The sequence below is a fragment of the Polistes fuscatus genome, unplaced genomic scaffold, assembly GCF_010416935.1.
Source record: "Polistes fuscatus isolate 324 unplaced genomic scaffold, CU_Pfus_HIC Scaffold11, whole genome shotgun sequence".
NCBI classification, from domain to species: Eukaryota; Metazoa; Arthropoda; class Insecta; order Hymenoptera; family Vespidae; genus Polistes; species Polistes fuscatus.
In genome coordinates, this window is record NW_025113009.1 from 177,349 (window position 1) to 190,662 (window position 13,314).

At 28.7% G+C, this 13,314-nt stretch overlaps 4 protein-coding genes and 1 long non-coding RNA gene across 6 annotated transcripts; 4 read left to right on the forward strand and 1 right to left on the reverse strand.

Moving 5' to 3' along the window:
- Nucleotides 1-311: 311 nt before the first annotated feature.
- On the forward strand, nt 312-4,536 carry LOC122526572 (fanconi-associated nuclease 1-like). Of its 2 annotated transcripts, XM_043650074.1 has the most exons (8): nt 312-691; nt 769-2,249; nt 2,328-2,459; nt 2,568-3,017; nt 3,098-3,512; nt 3,600-3,722; nt 3,793-3,904; nt 4,088-4,536. In XM_043650074.1, exons 1-8 carry the CDS (start codon nt 581-583, stop codon nt 4,117-4,119), a joined length of 2,856 nt encoding a protein of 951 aa, XP_043506009.1. In that variant the 5' UTR covers nt 312-580; the 3' UTR covers nt 4,120-4,536. The 2 variants fall into 2 exon arrangements, with proteins under 2 accessions (XP_043506009.1, XP_043506010.1); XM_043650075.1 differs by lacking the exons at nt 3,793-3,904; nt 4,088-4,536 and having other exon boundaries at nt 3,584-3,712.
- Nucleotides 4,537-4,768: 232 nt separating this feature from the next.
- LOC122526574 (methionine aminopeptidase 1D, mitochondrial) lies at nt 4,769-6,563 on the forward strand. The gene is made up of 6 exons (XM_043650077.1): nt 4,769-4,854; nt 4,937-5,182; nt 5,575-5,766; nt 5,853-6,003; nt 6,063-6,173; nt 6,246-6,563. Exons 1-6 carry the CDS (start codon nt 4,792-4,794, stop codon nt 6,434-6,436), a joined length of 954 nt encoding a protein of 317 aa, XP_043506012.1. The 5' UTR covers nt 4,769-4,791; the 3' UTR covers nt 6,437-6,563.
- On the reverse strand, nt 6,215-7,907 carry LOC122526575 (proteasome subunit beta type-4). Its single transcript, XM_043650078.1, has 6 exons — nt 7,689-7,907; nt 7,261-7,467; nt 7,043-7,189; nt 6,763-6,961; nt 6,581-6,678; nt 6,215-6,350 (listed from the first exon to the last, which is right to left on the reverse strand). Exons 1-5 carry the CDS (start codon nt 7,820-7,822, stop codon nt 6,583-6,585), a joined length of 783 nt encoding a protein of 260 aa, XP_043506013.1. The 5' UTR covers nt 7,823-7,907; the 3' UTR covers nt 6,215-6,350; nt 6,581-6,582.
- Nucleotides 7,436-7,815, forward strand: LOC122526579. The gene is made up of 2 exons (XR_006306112.1): nt 7,436-7,511; nt 7,643-7,815. It is a non-coding gene; the product is annotated as an uncharacterized LOC122526579 (long non-coding RNA).
- On the forward strand, nt 7,847-12,992 carry LOC122526376 (chromosome-associated kinesin KIF4). The gene is made up of 14 exons (XM_043649755.1): nt 7,847-7,960; nt 8,350-8,727; nt 8,837-9,272; nt 9,355-9,620; nt 9,728-10,168; nt 10,255-10,645; nt 10,739-11,105; nt 11,237-11,534; nt 11,619-11,725; nt 11,815-11,925; nt 12,024-12,224; nt 12,308-12,478; nt 12,740-12,807; nt 12,901-12,992. Exons 2-14 carry the CDS (start codon nt 8,502-8,504, stop codon nt 12,971-12,973), a joined length of 3,156 nt encoding a protein of 1,051 aa, XP_043505690.1. The 5' UTR covers nt 7,847-7,960; nt 8,350-8,501; the 3' UTR covers nt 12,974-12,992.
- The last annotated feature ends 322 nt before the right edge of the window (nt 12,993-13,314 follow it).

The window sequence follows — 13,314 nt, forward strand, 5'->3', positions numbered from 1 at the left end:
ATAAATTTATTAAAAAGTTCTGATAAAACTACAATAATTTAAACAGTGGGAAATTTTGAAATGTCCAAAATACATTATTGCTGCCAACCATATTTTTTCGTTAAATGGGCGGTACTAGTTTAGCAATCAATTTTAAATGAGAATTAGAATTATTTGGAAATTTAATTGCATAGATTTCAAAACTTCCTTGTATTCTTTGGTAAAAGTTTTGTTCGATCTACAAGATAATAAAAACAATTATTTATAATAAATAAAAGAAGAAGATGTAAATAATAATTCCCTATCATCGATAAGGTTGGTACTTCTACTAGTGCATCGTCTAAGCAATCTATTTTACATTTCGAACTAAATAATATTTATGTTTTTGATAACATTTCTTTATTTATCCCTTAAATTAGTGACATATTTAAAAGATTAATATGCCACCTATATCCGTTCATAGAAATTGTGTTATCTGTACGTGTTATCATATTTACTTATATCTCAAACAATTGTTTCAATATTATCTATAACATGAGTAACCATTACTCATTTTTCATATTATACGTGAATTATTAAAAAATACCTCGCCTCATTTAAGATGTCAGTTCAAACAAGGCTTGATCAATTTTTTCCAAAAATATTGAAACACAATCGCAAGGTTAAATCAAAGGATCTCGTTGTCTTGAAGGAACTTAAAAGACTAAAAGAGGTAAATAAATTTTATTCTAGAATATAACGCTTTATTTTGAGACATTTTATTTAACATTTAACGTCGAATTCTTTTAGCCATCTACGAAAATGATATCAAAAACGATATCACGAACAAAATCAAGACCAAGTATGAAAAGAAAGCGGTCTTCAGAGATGAATAAATCATCATTTAATATTAATGATTCGATAGACAATGTAGAAATGACAAATACGGGTACTCATTTTATGTTAGATACGAATGAAACTTATTGCACATCAGATAATCTACAAGATACTAAAATAGATTCATTGTCGGATTGCACTATAATGTATCAAAGAATACATACATCGAATAATACAATATCAATTGACAAGGAAGAAGAAATGGTGTATGAAAATCATGCGATAAAAGATTCTGAAAAATCTTGCATCGATAGTCAGTTGCAAGAATATCAGGAACAAGTATCATTGTGTTGCAATTTATCAAAAAAAGAAAGTAATGAAAGTTCTTCAATAAAAGAAGCATCGAAAAGGATGGATATTGAATATTATGATGTAAATAATGGAAAAAGCGACCTTTCTTCAATGTGTAGTAGTCCCGTCAAAAGTCTACCTTCTCCTTCCAAGCAAAGAAATCTAACTTTCACTCCAAAAAAAAGTTCAACTAAAGAAGTTTCATCGCCAAGTTCTAAAAGTCCAAAGAAGCTGAATTTTTATTTTCGACAAATAGTAAATACAGATCTCACACGTACTGCGATAGAAAATATGAATCTTATAAAAGAAGGCGCTATTCCAAGAAATAATTTTAATCTTCAAAAAATATATGCTAGCAGTTCATTTACATTTAGGTACAATTGCGTTGATACAAGAGTATCCGAAAAATACGAATACAATGATGTGACTATACCAACTGAAACCTATGCAGCACATTTATTCATGATAACAGTGAATGTTTTTTCAAATCCTATAAATTGTGGTTACTTTGATAAGAAAGAGACAGATTTTATTTTTTCTATGTTTACACTTTCCATAGAAGCACAAATATTATTCGCGCGTATTTTAAAAAGAAAATATTCTTGGCACAGAGTGGAACATTTAAAATATCCAAATTTAATCAAAGATTTGACGTCCATTTGCGAAGAGCTCGTACTTACGTCATTTTTTATATCTGATATAGAAAACGAAGATTTATCTGTTTCCTTAACAATGCTTCAAGCCGATGAAATTAGTGAAATTTGTAAGAATTTTAAATTAAAAAATGTTAATAATAAGGAAAAATCAATAGAGAAATTATTGGAAATAGCGGCCAAAAGACCTCTCTTTCCTGGCATAAAAACTTCAGGTGAAAAATTAAAGAAGTTAGTATCAGAAAAGTTGGGATATTGTGTACGTTTGAGTCAAAAGACAATAGATATTTTTGACAAGATATTAACATTATTCACACCTGATCAAAAACCTGAAGAAACTTTATCGGATACATTTAATATGTTATTGAACATCGAACTTGGGAAAATATGTTATCCTACATATTCGGATAAAAGATATCCTATTTTTAGCGATAATGACCATTTAATTCAGTAAGTGCTATATAATTAATTCATTCTTCATATAAATTTAAACATTTTTATAAAAATTATATATATATTCTTGTATAGATATATCGAAGCAAAACACGAACTGACTAATATAATAAATGCCAGTGAAAAAAAGAAGTGGGAAAGTGTAAGGAAAATTGGAAAGTTAGCTTACGATCGATGGCTAATTATTATGGAAAGCGAAGGCGCAAGGTAATTATAGATATTAAAGAAAATGCTCTATATATATTGATAAAGTAGCACCAAAGTTTATGCATGTAATATACAGGATATATAAGAGAATTCTATTTCATTTTACAGCTTAGAAGACTGCGTGCTTCCTTCGCATTTATTTCTTTTTAGATCAGGTTATTACTGGTTAAAAATATTATCTAAAAGTATTGATTCATTTAAGAAAGACAAAGAAACGTTATCATTTGCCACGAAAATATTAAATACATTAATAAATCAAAATTGTTATATGCAAAGAAAAAAAGAAAGCTGGTATGCCGACTTAGCATTAATTGAAATGTATCATAATAAAGATTTAGAAGCAAGTGCAAAAATAACATTACAGTCATTGAAAATTGAGACTATGTCTGAAGTTGGTATCGCAGAACTTGTAGAAAGAGCAAAAAAACTCGTTAAAAGAAAAACTGGCATTAGTAAAATTACATTGATGGATATTAAGACCACATTACAATCCATAGAAAGCAAATTCCCAAGTCCAACGTTACGTACAACGACAGTTGAAGCTGCTTTAATGAAAGAGTAAGTTGTAGTTAATTTAAATAAATACATAGAACACAAATATGTTAAAACTAGACTCATTATTGTATATTTATTTCTAGACTATTTGGAATGAATAAGAGGAAAAGCAAATGGTGCATCGATAATAGTACAGATAATAAATCGTATAGCTCGGTGGAAAATGTTGTATTAAATTTTTATTATAATCAAGGTTTTAATGGTGGAGTGCATTGTGAAGGTGCTCTACCAGTCACTCTATTTTATGCATTATTTTGGGAAGAACTTTTTAATATTGACATACCTGGAACTTTTGTGTCACTGTACCAAATAGCTCCCCTAGATTTATTTACCAAAGATTTTTACAAAAATAGAAAAGTAGCAATCGATAATAAACTCAACTTGTTACGCATTTTGGATCGAGAATCTTTTAGCAGTTTAGTGGAACATAACTTTATATTGTACAGTCGTTATACATCTATGATGCATGTTAATATGTTCACGAATAATGATATTAAAGTAAGTAATAGATCATTATATATCATAGTTAATAAATTTCATTATCAAAGTAGATTAAAATGATTTAATAGAACTTTATGATTATAGGAAATAGTATATTGTTTAGGGACTGAATGTGTTTTAAAAATTTGCGAACGACTTATTTTCAATTATATTTTATGGAAAGCTGGCTTTCCTGATTTAATCGTGTGGAATTCAAATGATAAAAGAGTAAGTTGCACAGCCATACATTTTTGTTTTAACGCTTATTGGATCTTTGTCACTTTAATTCTTTTTGTAGTGCAAAATTATTGAGGTGAAAGGACCTCGTGACAAGCTTTCAGTGAAACAAACATTGTGGTTACAATATTTACAACAAATAGGAATAGACATAGAAGTTTGTTTGGTAAAAGGTAAATTTTTTAAAAATTAATTTAATCTGTTTATTATTTTCTTGTTGTGAAGTTGATATAAAATAAGCTATATAATTTATGGCCTCGATACTTTCATTACGCTGCTTGCGTAAAGATTTTTAAAACAATAGAATTATTTTGTAGTCATTTACATTAAAATAATTTTCATTTTTTACTATACAGATAATGGACATAGTAAAGTCAGAACGTCATAGAAACGCTCATAATCATAAGAAGAAATGTGATATAATATATTTTGTATTTAAAATGAAATATAATATAGATTAAGACGGGATATGTAACTTATTTAAAACTTTTTATCGGAGATGGATTAACATTGAATTCTAACACACTTCTCTATTCTTCAGTATTCTGATAGTTAATTAATATATATATTCTTGATACCAAATTTGCATTCTTATATTAAATAATTAAGTATGTAATATTTTTATTTATATAATAATTATATAAATTACATTAAATTACATTTTTAACTTTTGACCACACTTTGAAAATTTCCGACCAATGTGCGGCAGGCAGTTCGGACGAATAGTCGGTGAATGAAGCTTAAAGCGTGTTGCGCAGGACTAAACAATAATATCTGAAATAAACATTTTGAAATTTGTCACCTCTATGAAACTTCTTTCATCGTATATCAAGATCCTAAAGAACATTTTAAGCCAGAAAAAAATTGTCGATTTTTTTAAAATTCTACAGTTGCATTACTTCTTAACTTAAATACAATATTTGTTAAATATAACCTCTTACATTTGAGAATTGCTTGTTTTTAAATGTTGAATTATAAACGAAATAAATCATAAACAGTTACGAATAACTTTTAAATTCATGCATTTCTTATATTTCGACTAATTATAAGAAGTATTAACATGAATATGAGGAAACATTTATTTAAACATTTTATTAACAATTTCTTTAGACGCAAGTCGCACGTACGTATTTTTCAAAATAATCTTTTTCTTGAAATATATAAATTAAATGTGACTCGATCAAATTAATAATTATTTATCAAAGGGAGAAGAATTCAAGCCAAAAGTTGTAAATAATTCATTTGGTAAATACGAAGTTGTAGAGCCATTTCTTGTTTCCCAAAGAAGACACGTGCCATCGCATATTCCTAAGCCATCTTATTATTTAACTGGAATTCCACAACCAGGACCGATAAAACCAGAAATTAAAGATAAAAATCAAATAGAATGTATGAAAGAAAGTTGTGAACTTGCACTGTATGTTCTTAGTCAAGCGAAACATTATATCGAGGCAAGAATACAAAATGATATCTTTAATACAGGGTGACCTATAATTGGTACCGTGCACTTGAGTGAGCTTGCAACTTTTGAAACAAAAAGCATTGTTCAACAAGCATAAGATTATAACCGATACAAGAAATATCACCATATTGACATTAATTGCAAACATAATAGGAAGCACAAAAATGCTCTCCAAAATATCAGAAAGTAAGATAGTGAAATCCATGGAACTGAAATTGAATCAAGTGCATGCGTTCTCTAAAAGTTTTAAAATTTATTTTTCTTGTACAATCACTCCCTACTCGCTTGTACTACCAATTGCAGGAGACTCTGTAAATCCCATTTCAATTTATTTAATAATGCAGCTTTATCAATATTAAGTAGTAATCTTCTAATTCTTAGCCTGGTGTTACTACAGATCAATTAGACGAAGTAATTCATGACATGATTATAAATAATGGAGCTTATCCTAGTCCGCTTAACTATAAAGGATTTCCAAAATCTATATGCACTAGTGTTAATAATGTTGCGTGTCATGGTATTCCAGATAATCGTCCGTTAAAACATGGAGACATAATTAATGTAGACGTGACTGTACATATCATAACTTTTTTCATTTGATCATTGCATTATGCTACTCATTATTATTTTGAACTAGTAAATCCTATGAATAAATGTAGGTCTATCTAAATGGTTATCACGGAGATTGTTCTAAAACATTTGAAGTAGGTGAAAGTGATCCAGAGGGTAAAAGATTGATACAAATAGCTGAACTATGCCTGCAGAGTGGAATACAAATTTGTAAACCGAATGAAAAATTTTCTAGTATAGGTAAGTGGTAAAATTATTTTTATAGTTATACATTAAAATGTTGTAATGAAATATTGTAGGTAATATTGTGGAAAAAATAGCAAATAAGCACGGATATAATGTAATTCCTGCATTTGTTGGACATGGCATAGGAACTTATTTTCATGGACCACCGGATATCTTACATTACGGTATATTCGTACAAATAAATGAATGCGTGTGCACATAGAAATTGGAATGACATATTTTTTTATTGCATTTAGCACACGAGTCTGCCGAAAGAATGCATCCAGGTATGACATTTACTGTAGAGCCGGTTCTTACTCAAGGTGGACAGGAGATTGAAATTTTAGAGGATGGCTGGACAGCTGTAACAACAGATGATGCTAGAACCGCACAATCGGAACATACTATTTTGATAACTGACACTGGTTATGAAATAATGACAAAGTAGTCGCTGTTAATATTTATAAAGTTGATAGAAAGTTAAACTTTATATACTTCTGAACAAGTTGTGCAGTAGAATCAATTTTCTTTAATGGAATAATTAAATTTTATTTAATAAAATTAATTGTAAATATTTAAAATGAAAGAATACGTTTATTTAGTTAGAATAGCAGCTTCCCAGTTACTGTCTAATGTTATTGGACCTTGAATTTCTACACCTTCATCTTTAGTGATTATACCAAGGTGATACTAGAAGAAAAAAAAGATAAAATATATCCTAATAAATTAATTTGTCAATATAATCTTAATTTGTTAATCTTTTACATAAATTACCTTAGGAAAAGAACGAGCGTCTCTGTAAAAAAGAACTTGCATTGCTTTGTAAAGAAGTTCTTTCGCTTCTTCCTTAGTCATTTCACTATTTTCTTCATATGCTTTTCGCAATAATGGCGTTGCTATATAGGCACCATAACCAGTTGAAATCACTGGGTCAATATATGCTGTCCCAAGTTTATCTACTGTACCTAAGAATCTGATAAAACGTATACAAATTAATACATTGTTTATTTATTCATATAATATATAGATTTATAAATGAACAAGAAATATTTACGGTTTGCCATCATCTAAGCCTGCAATTACAAAATTATTCCAAAATGGATCGAAGCTTGATCGTCTGTTATACATCACACGAGTTAACCAACAATAAAGTGCTTTTGGTTTTAGAGTAAATCCATCATCTAAACATTGTTCTTCTAGACTGAAAACAATATTAACAAATAATTATATTTTATTTATAATAGATATTATTAGTAATTTTGCATAACTTACATTTTCTTTTCTATGTTACTTTTAATGCACTGATAATCGCCATAATCACCACTGGCACCAAGAAGAATATTATTGTTGACTTTCATGATACGCTCACAATTTCTATATCTAGCCAATGAACCATATGATGCTAGGGTATCAGCAGCAATCATAACTCCATCTTTAAATTGTACACCAACAATTGATGTACCAGTTGTCATAGGTGCTCTGCAAAAATACATACATTCAAGTACAAATTGTTATAATCTTAGGTTAAAATTCACTTTTGATTTAAGGATCACGCTATATTACAATTGAGATTATTTACTATCAGTGTTAAGACTGCATTTTTTAAATGTATAAAACAAATAAATTCTAAATAATAATCTAATGTGATTTGCAGGTTATATCCTCTATAGTCAACATTTTTAAAACGAAATTAAACTTACTGTGATCTTTGACGTATTCCCTGATCGACGGATTGATTGACGTTCCCAGGAAAATTATAAAAACAGCCCGGTGAAGGACCATTTTGCCAAAAAGGTGCAGGAGCAGACCAAGCGTTATTCCCAGAAAGTGCCATATTTAATACAAGTCACCATACAAGATGAATTGTCATGTTCTACATTTTACAAACGCCATCTCAGACGCCATTTTTAAATTTGTACATACGCATATTTATCTACTGTCTATAATGAAGATCACAATGTGACTACTGCAGGTAAGTAGATTTCTTGTTTATCAACGATAGGTAAATATCTTTTCAAAATTCTGTTAATATTTCATCACCGCAAAAAAGTTGGCATAGAACCTCAACAGCTGAAAAAAATGAATAAGTGCATTTAATTGCTAACTTTATTAATTAATTATTTAATTAGTTATTAATAATTGAAAATACAATAACTTTTTAATATCTATCCTCGTCCACTGGTTTTCAGGTTAGTAACTAAGATGAATGTGGTTACGCAGAAAATTGACTTGTGAGCTTCTATGTACTTCTATATTCTTTAATATAATACTAGGGAAACTACGAAGTCCTTATATCTGTCACTTATATGTAGATTGGAATTCATGGTGTCATGGTAATGGAGTTTTTCTGATTTTTATTAGGTTGGCTAACGTTGCTTAGTTTATTAACTAGATTTTCAAATCTTGAATCACTAACGGTAAGCGTGTAACGATATAATCTTTCAAAAAGTAAACTTTATATTAAGAGAATCATATAAATATTCGTTAAAAAATAATATAAAGTATAAATAAAAATGGTTGAAGACACAATTCGGGTAGCTGTACGTATTAGACCACTCATCAAAAGTGAAATAGAAAAGGGATGTGAAGAATGTTTAAACACAACACCTGGACAACCACAAATAATTGTTAAAAATACAGACAAAGCATTTACATTTAATTATGTTTTCTCTCCTGATATTAATCAAGAAAACTTTTATAACACAGCTATCAAAGATATGGTTACACGTATATTTGACGGTAAATATGATTATTATATTATATCTAAACTATCTCATATAAACTTTCTTATAAGATTTGATAATATTTATGATATAATGTAATTAATTTTATTTTTGTAAACTTGTAGGTTATAATGTTACGATTCTTGCATATGGACAAACAGGAAGTGGAAAAACCCATTCAATGGGTACCGATTATAGCGGGGGAGAAGATATGGGTGTAATACCTCGTGCTATGCATGATATCTTTAATATAGTGAAATCCAAAACAGAATGGAATTTTCGAACATCTGTGTCTTTTATGGAACTTTATCAAGAACAGTTATATGACTTATTATCAGATAAACAACGTAGTCATAGTATCATAGATATTAGAGAAGATAATAAGGGGATCAAAATTGTGGGTGTTACGGAGAAGGAAGTTCAAAGCGCCGAAGAAAGCCTAGAATGTTTAATTGAAGGATCACAAGGAAGAGTAACGGGATCTACTGCAATGAATGCTCAAAGTAGTAGAAGTCATGCAATATTTACCATACATATCCATCAACAAAAAAAAGATGATCCGTAAATATTTTCTTCTTAATAATTATGTTAAATAACGGAATATTTATAAAAAAAAAAGAATTATCAATTTCTTTTACTACAGCAATACAGCGACAACTGCTAAATTTCATTTGGTTGATTTGGCTGGTTCTGAACGTTCGAAAAAAACTCAAGCCACTGGAGAAAGATTTAAAGAAGGCGTTCATATAAATAAAGGTTTATTGGCATTAGGAAATGTTATTTCTCAGTTAGGAGAAGGTGGTAATAATTCATATATTGGCTATAGGGATAGCAAACTTACAAGATTATTACAAGATTCGCTTGGTGGAAATTCCATGACTCTTATGATAGCATGTGTCAGTCCAGCAGGTAATACATTAAGTATATGATAGTAATGAATTATTTCTCTTGTTTAGATATATGAGTCTATTTCTATTTATATAGAGTTTTTTAAATGGAATAATTTTTCTATACAGATTATAATATGGATGAAACGCTTAGCACATTGAGATACGCAGATCGCGCACGCAAAATAAAGAACAAACCAGTGGTCAATCAAGATCCAAGAGTAGCCGAAATTAATCGTCTAAATGAATTGATACAACAATTGAAACTTGCTCTGTTACATCAAGAATCGCAACAATCCTGTTCGAGCGATTGTCAAGAATTACGCAAAAAAAATGAATCATTGCAACAAAAGATAAGAGATCTGACAAACCAAGTAAATAGTAATTTAATCAAAATGGTTTATATGCACGAAAAAACTGAACTCGCCGAACAATTACACGATAAAATTAAATCTGAGATGGCTGTGCTATTAAAAGATTGTAAAGACTTGTTAGATAATTATAATGACAATTGTGGAGTAAATGACAAGAATTATGTTAAATTAAAAGTTATATATGGAAAAATTCTTGGTAAGTTTGTATCTTGGACGATATAGATTTATTTTTTTCTTTCTACATATTATTTGATTTGAATTAACTTTATATTTTATGTTCAGACATACAAACAAATGACAATAAAATATCGGAAGAGCTCTATAATCACGCAATGTCCCTGGACTTTAAATTCCCTGGATTAAAAGAGACTGAAAATGATGCGAATAATGAATCCACCGATGAAGAATTATCTAGCTGTTTGGAAGACTTTGATAAAAAACACGAAGAGCATACCTCGATTCAAACAGAGAGAAATAATCAAGTTCAAAACATCAACAGAGAATTGGCAATCAAGGAACACCTTATATCAGAACTTTTAAAAAATTCTTCTCCTGCTATTGAATATTCTAAGGAATTACAAGATATGGAACAAGAAATAAAAACTCTTCAATCTGAGAAGGATGAACTTTTAGTAGCTCTACGCAATGCTCAAGCCAACAATGCTAGTTCGAAGTAAGTTAAAGTCTATTATTATTTGAATTATTAATAGTTGTATGTGATTTAGTGTATATAAATTTTTATTATTTTATTATACGCGTTATACAGATTAGCAGAAAGTCGTCGTAAAAAAGTAAAAGAGTTGGAAAAGAAGATATCGGAATTGACTCAAAAATGTTTAGAACAAAGTAAAACAATAAAGGCAAAAGAAAAATTACAACAGCAAATTAAAAATTTAACTAATGAAATTCAATCCCTAAAGCAAGTAAGAGTTAAATTAGTTAGACAAATGCGTAGCGATGCTGACAAATTTGCAGAGTGGAAACGAACTAGGGAGAAAGAACTTTACAAGTTAAAGGAGCTTGATCGTAAACGAGCTAATCAAATGGTACGATTACAAATGCAGCATAACAAACAACAAAATGTATTCAAAAGAAAAATGGAAGAAGCTTACGCAGCTAATAAAAGATTAAAGGTAAATTAAATAGTTTTTTATGTTTACGTTAGATTTAAATTATAAATAATAATAATAATAATAATAATAATAATAATAATAATAGTAGAAAGAGAAGATCTTTAAATGAATAATATTAATATTTAAAATAGGATGCACTGGAAGTACAAAAGAAAGCCAGTAAAAGAAGAGAAAAGGCGGCGTTTAATAACAAAAATGATATTCAATCATGGGTGAGACAAGAAATTGATATATTATCAAGTACTGTTGATGCAGAAAGTGCACTTCAAAGATTAATAAACGACAGAGAATATTTGAAATCTCAGTTAGAAGATCTTAAAAATGATTCGAATGATCATGAGACAGAAGTGGCAGAACTTACGGAATTTTTTACTTTACGTAATACACAAATACAAGATTTACAACAAAAAATTAATGAAGCAAATGAAGGTATAAAAATAGTGTTCTTTAAAAGATCTAATATGCATCTCTATACTTATATAGATATTTTTTTGATATTACTTTTTTTTACAGAGAATAGAGCAAATATAAGAATGAATACAATACAATCCATGAGTGATGCTAAAATTGCTATTAAATGTCTTTTTGACGTTACCTCTGAAGATAGGAAAAAGTTTATGGTTGTTTACAGTATTATATTATTCCTGAAAATTTACGTCTCATGTTGCTTACGAAATTTTGTATAATTTTAAATGTAATATAATTTTAGGAAAAATATACAAATTTGCAAACGAATTTGGACGAATGCCGTCAAAAAGAGGAGAGACTAAAACAAGAATTACAAATGTATAAGAATCAACTAAATGAAACTGGGAGAAAGGTAGAGTAAATTTTAAATACTTCTTTAATAAATATTACACTGTAATGATATTAAAATATACGCGTTATTGATAAAATAATTGTAAACATATTTTGCAGGTTCTAAAAGAGAATGTTAATAGAAACAGTAAGAAGAACGGTAAGAAATCTTCAATTACAAGTATGACAAAAGTAGAAAATTTGTCTTCAAACTACGTCAACAACTTCTATACATCAGATGATAGCATAAGCGATGATGACGTAGAAAAAGATCCAGATTGGACTCAAACTCCACTTTATAATAAAATCCGAAAGCTTTTGGTATAATACTTACATTTAAAAATTGTGGAATAATTATATATTTTATTAATACCACATATATCATGTATTATTTATCTGTCCAGGATACAACGAAAAATTCTAAGCCATCTGTAAAGCAGCTATTCGACGGAGAAGTGAAATGCGCCTGTAAAAGAAAATGCATCACTCGTATCTGTTCGTGTCGCAAAAATAATCGTATATGTAACAATTGTAATTGCAATCCCGATTTATGTCAAAATAACGATATAAACAAGGTAAGTTCGAGATGCAATATTAACTCTTTCGTTACGGCATGCTTTGGTCTCAATATCGTTTAATATAAATTCGCTCGTACATGCGTATCGTCGCGTGGTTATACGACCCCTATAAGTTTTGACGGGACTTTTGCATGGACGACTAGTATATGCTTAGCTAGTAATAAAAAGGTTAATAATAAGATTTTAAATAAGATTATCTTATAAAGGTTTTGAGCCCATGATATATATATATATATATAAAAATTTTTTTTTTTAAAGCACACCCAACCGTATTTTCAAGATTACGGGGAAGAAGATCAAGATGAAAATTTAATAAAGAAACCAAGGTATGTAATAATTTTCGAATATATAAATTATGTTCTTACCATTTTCATATATATACGTTAATATATTAATATTTTTTTAAATACTTTTTTAAGATTAACCAAACAACTTTCAAGCAGTTCAAGACATGACATTCAGACAGACGATGTTCAAGACATTTCTGAATAAATTTTCATTTCAATCATAATACTTTATTCACTAGGAAATTATTTAATATTGTATATATATCATTTTTATCTGAAAAAAACCGTACGTTATTTTTATATTATGTATATTGTTTATTTTATAATAAAAGACTTCGTGATACGCTCAGATAAAGAAAGTTAAAAATGCAACGATATAATTTGCATTTAAAAAATACAAAGTTATAATTCATTCTTCATTTATAAATAAAATTAAAAAATGTATAATAAAACTTGAATGATGATTTTATTTTTGTTATTTTAAAAATTCCGCTTTAAAATTTGTATAAGATGGAGTCATAACTTTAGTACCTAAAACGGTGGCAG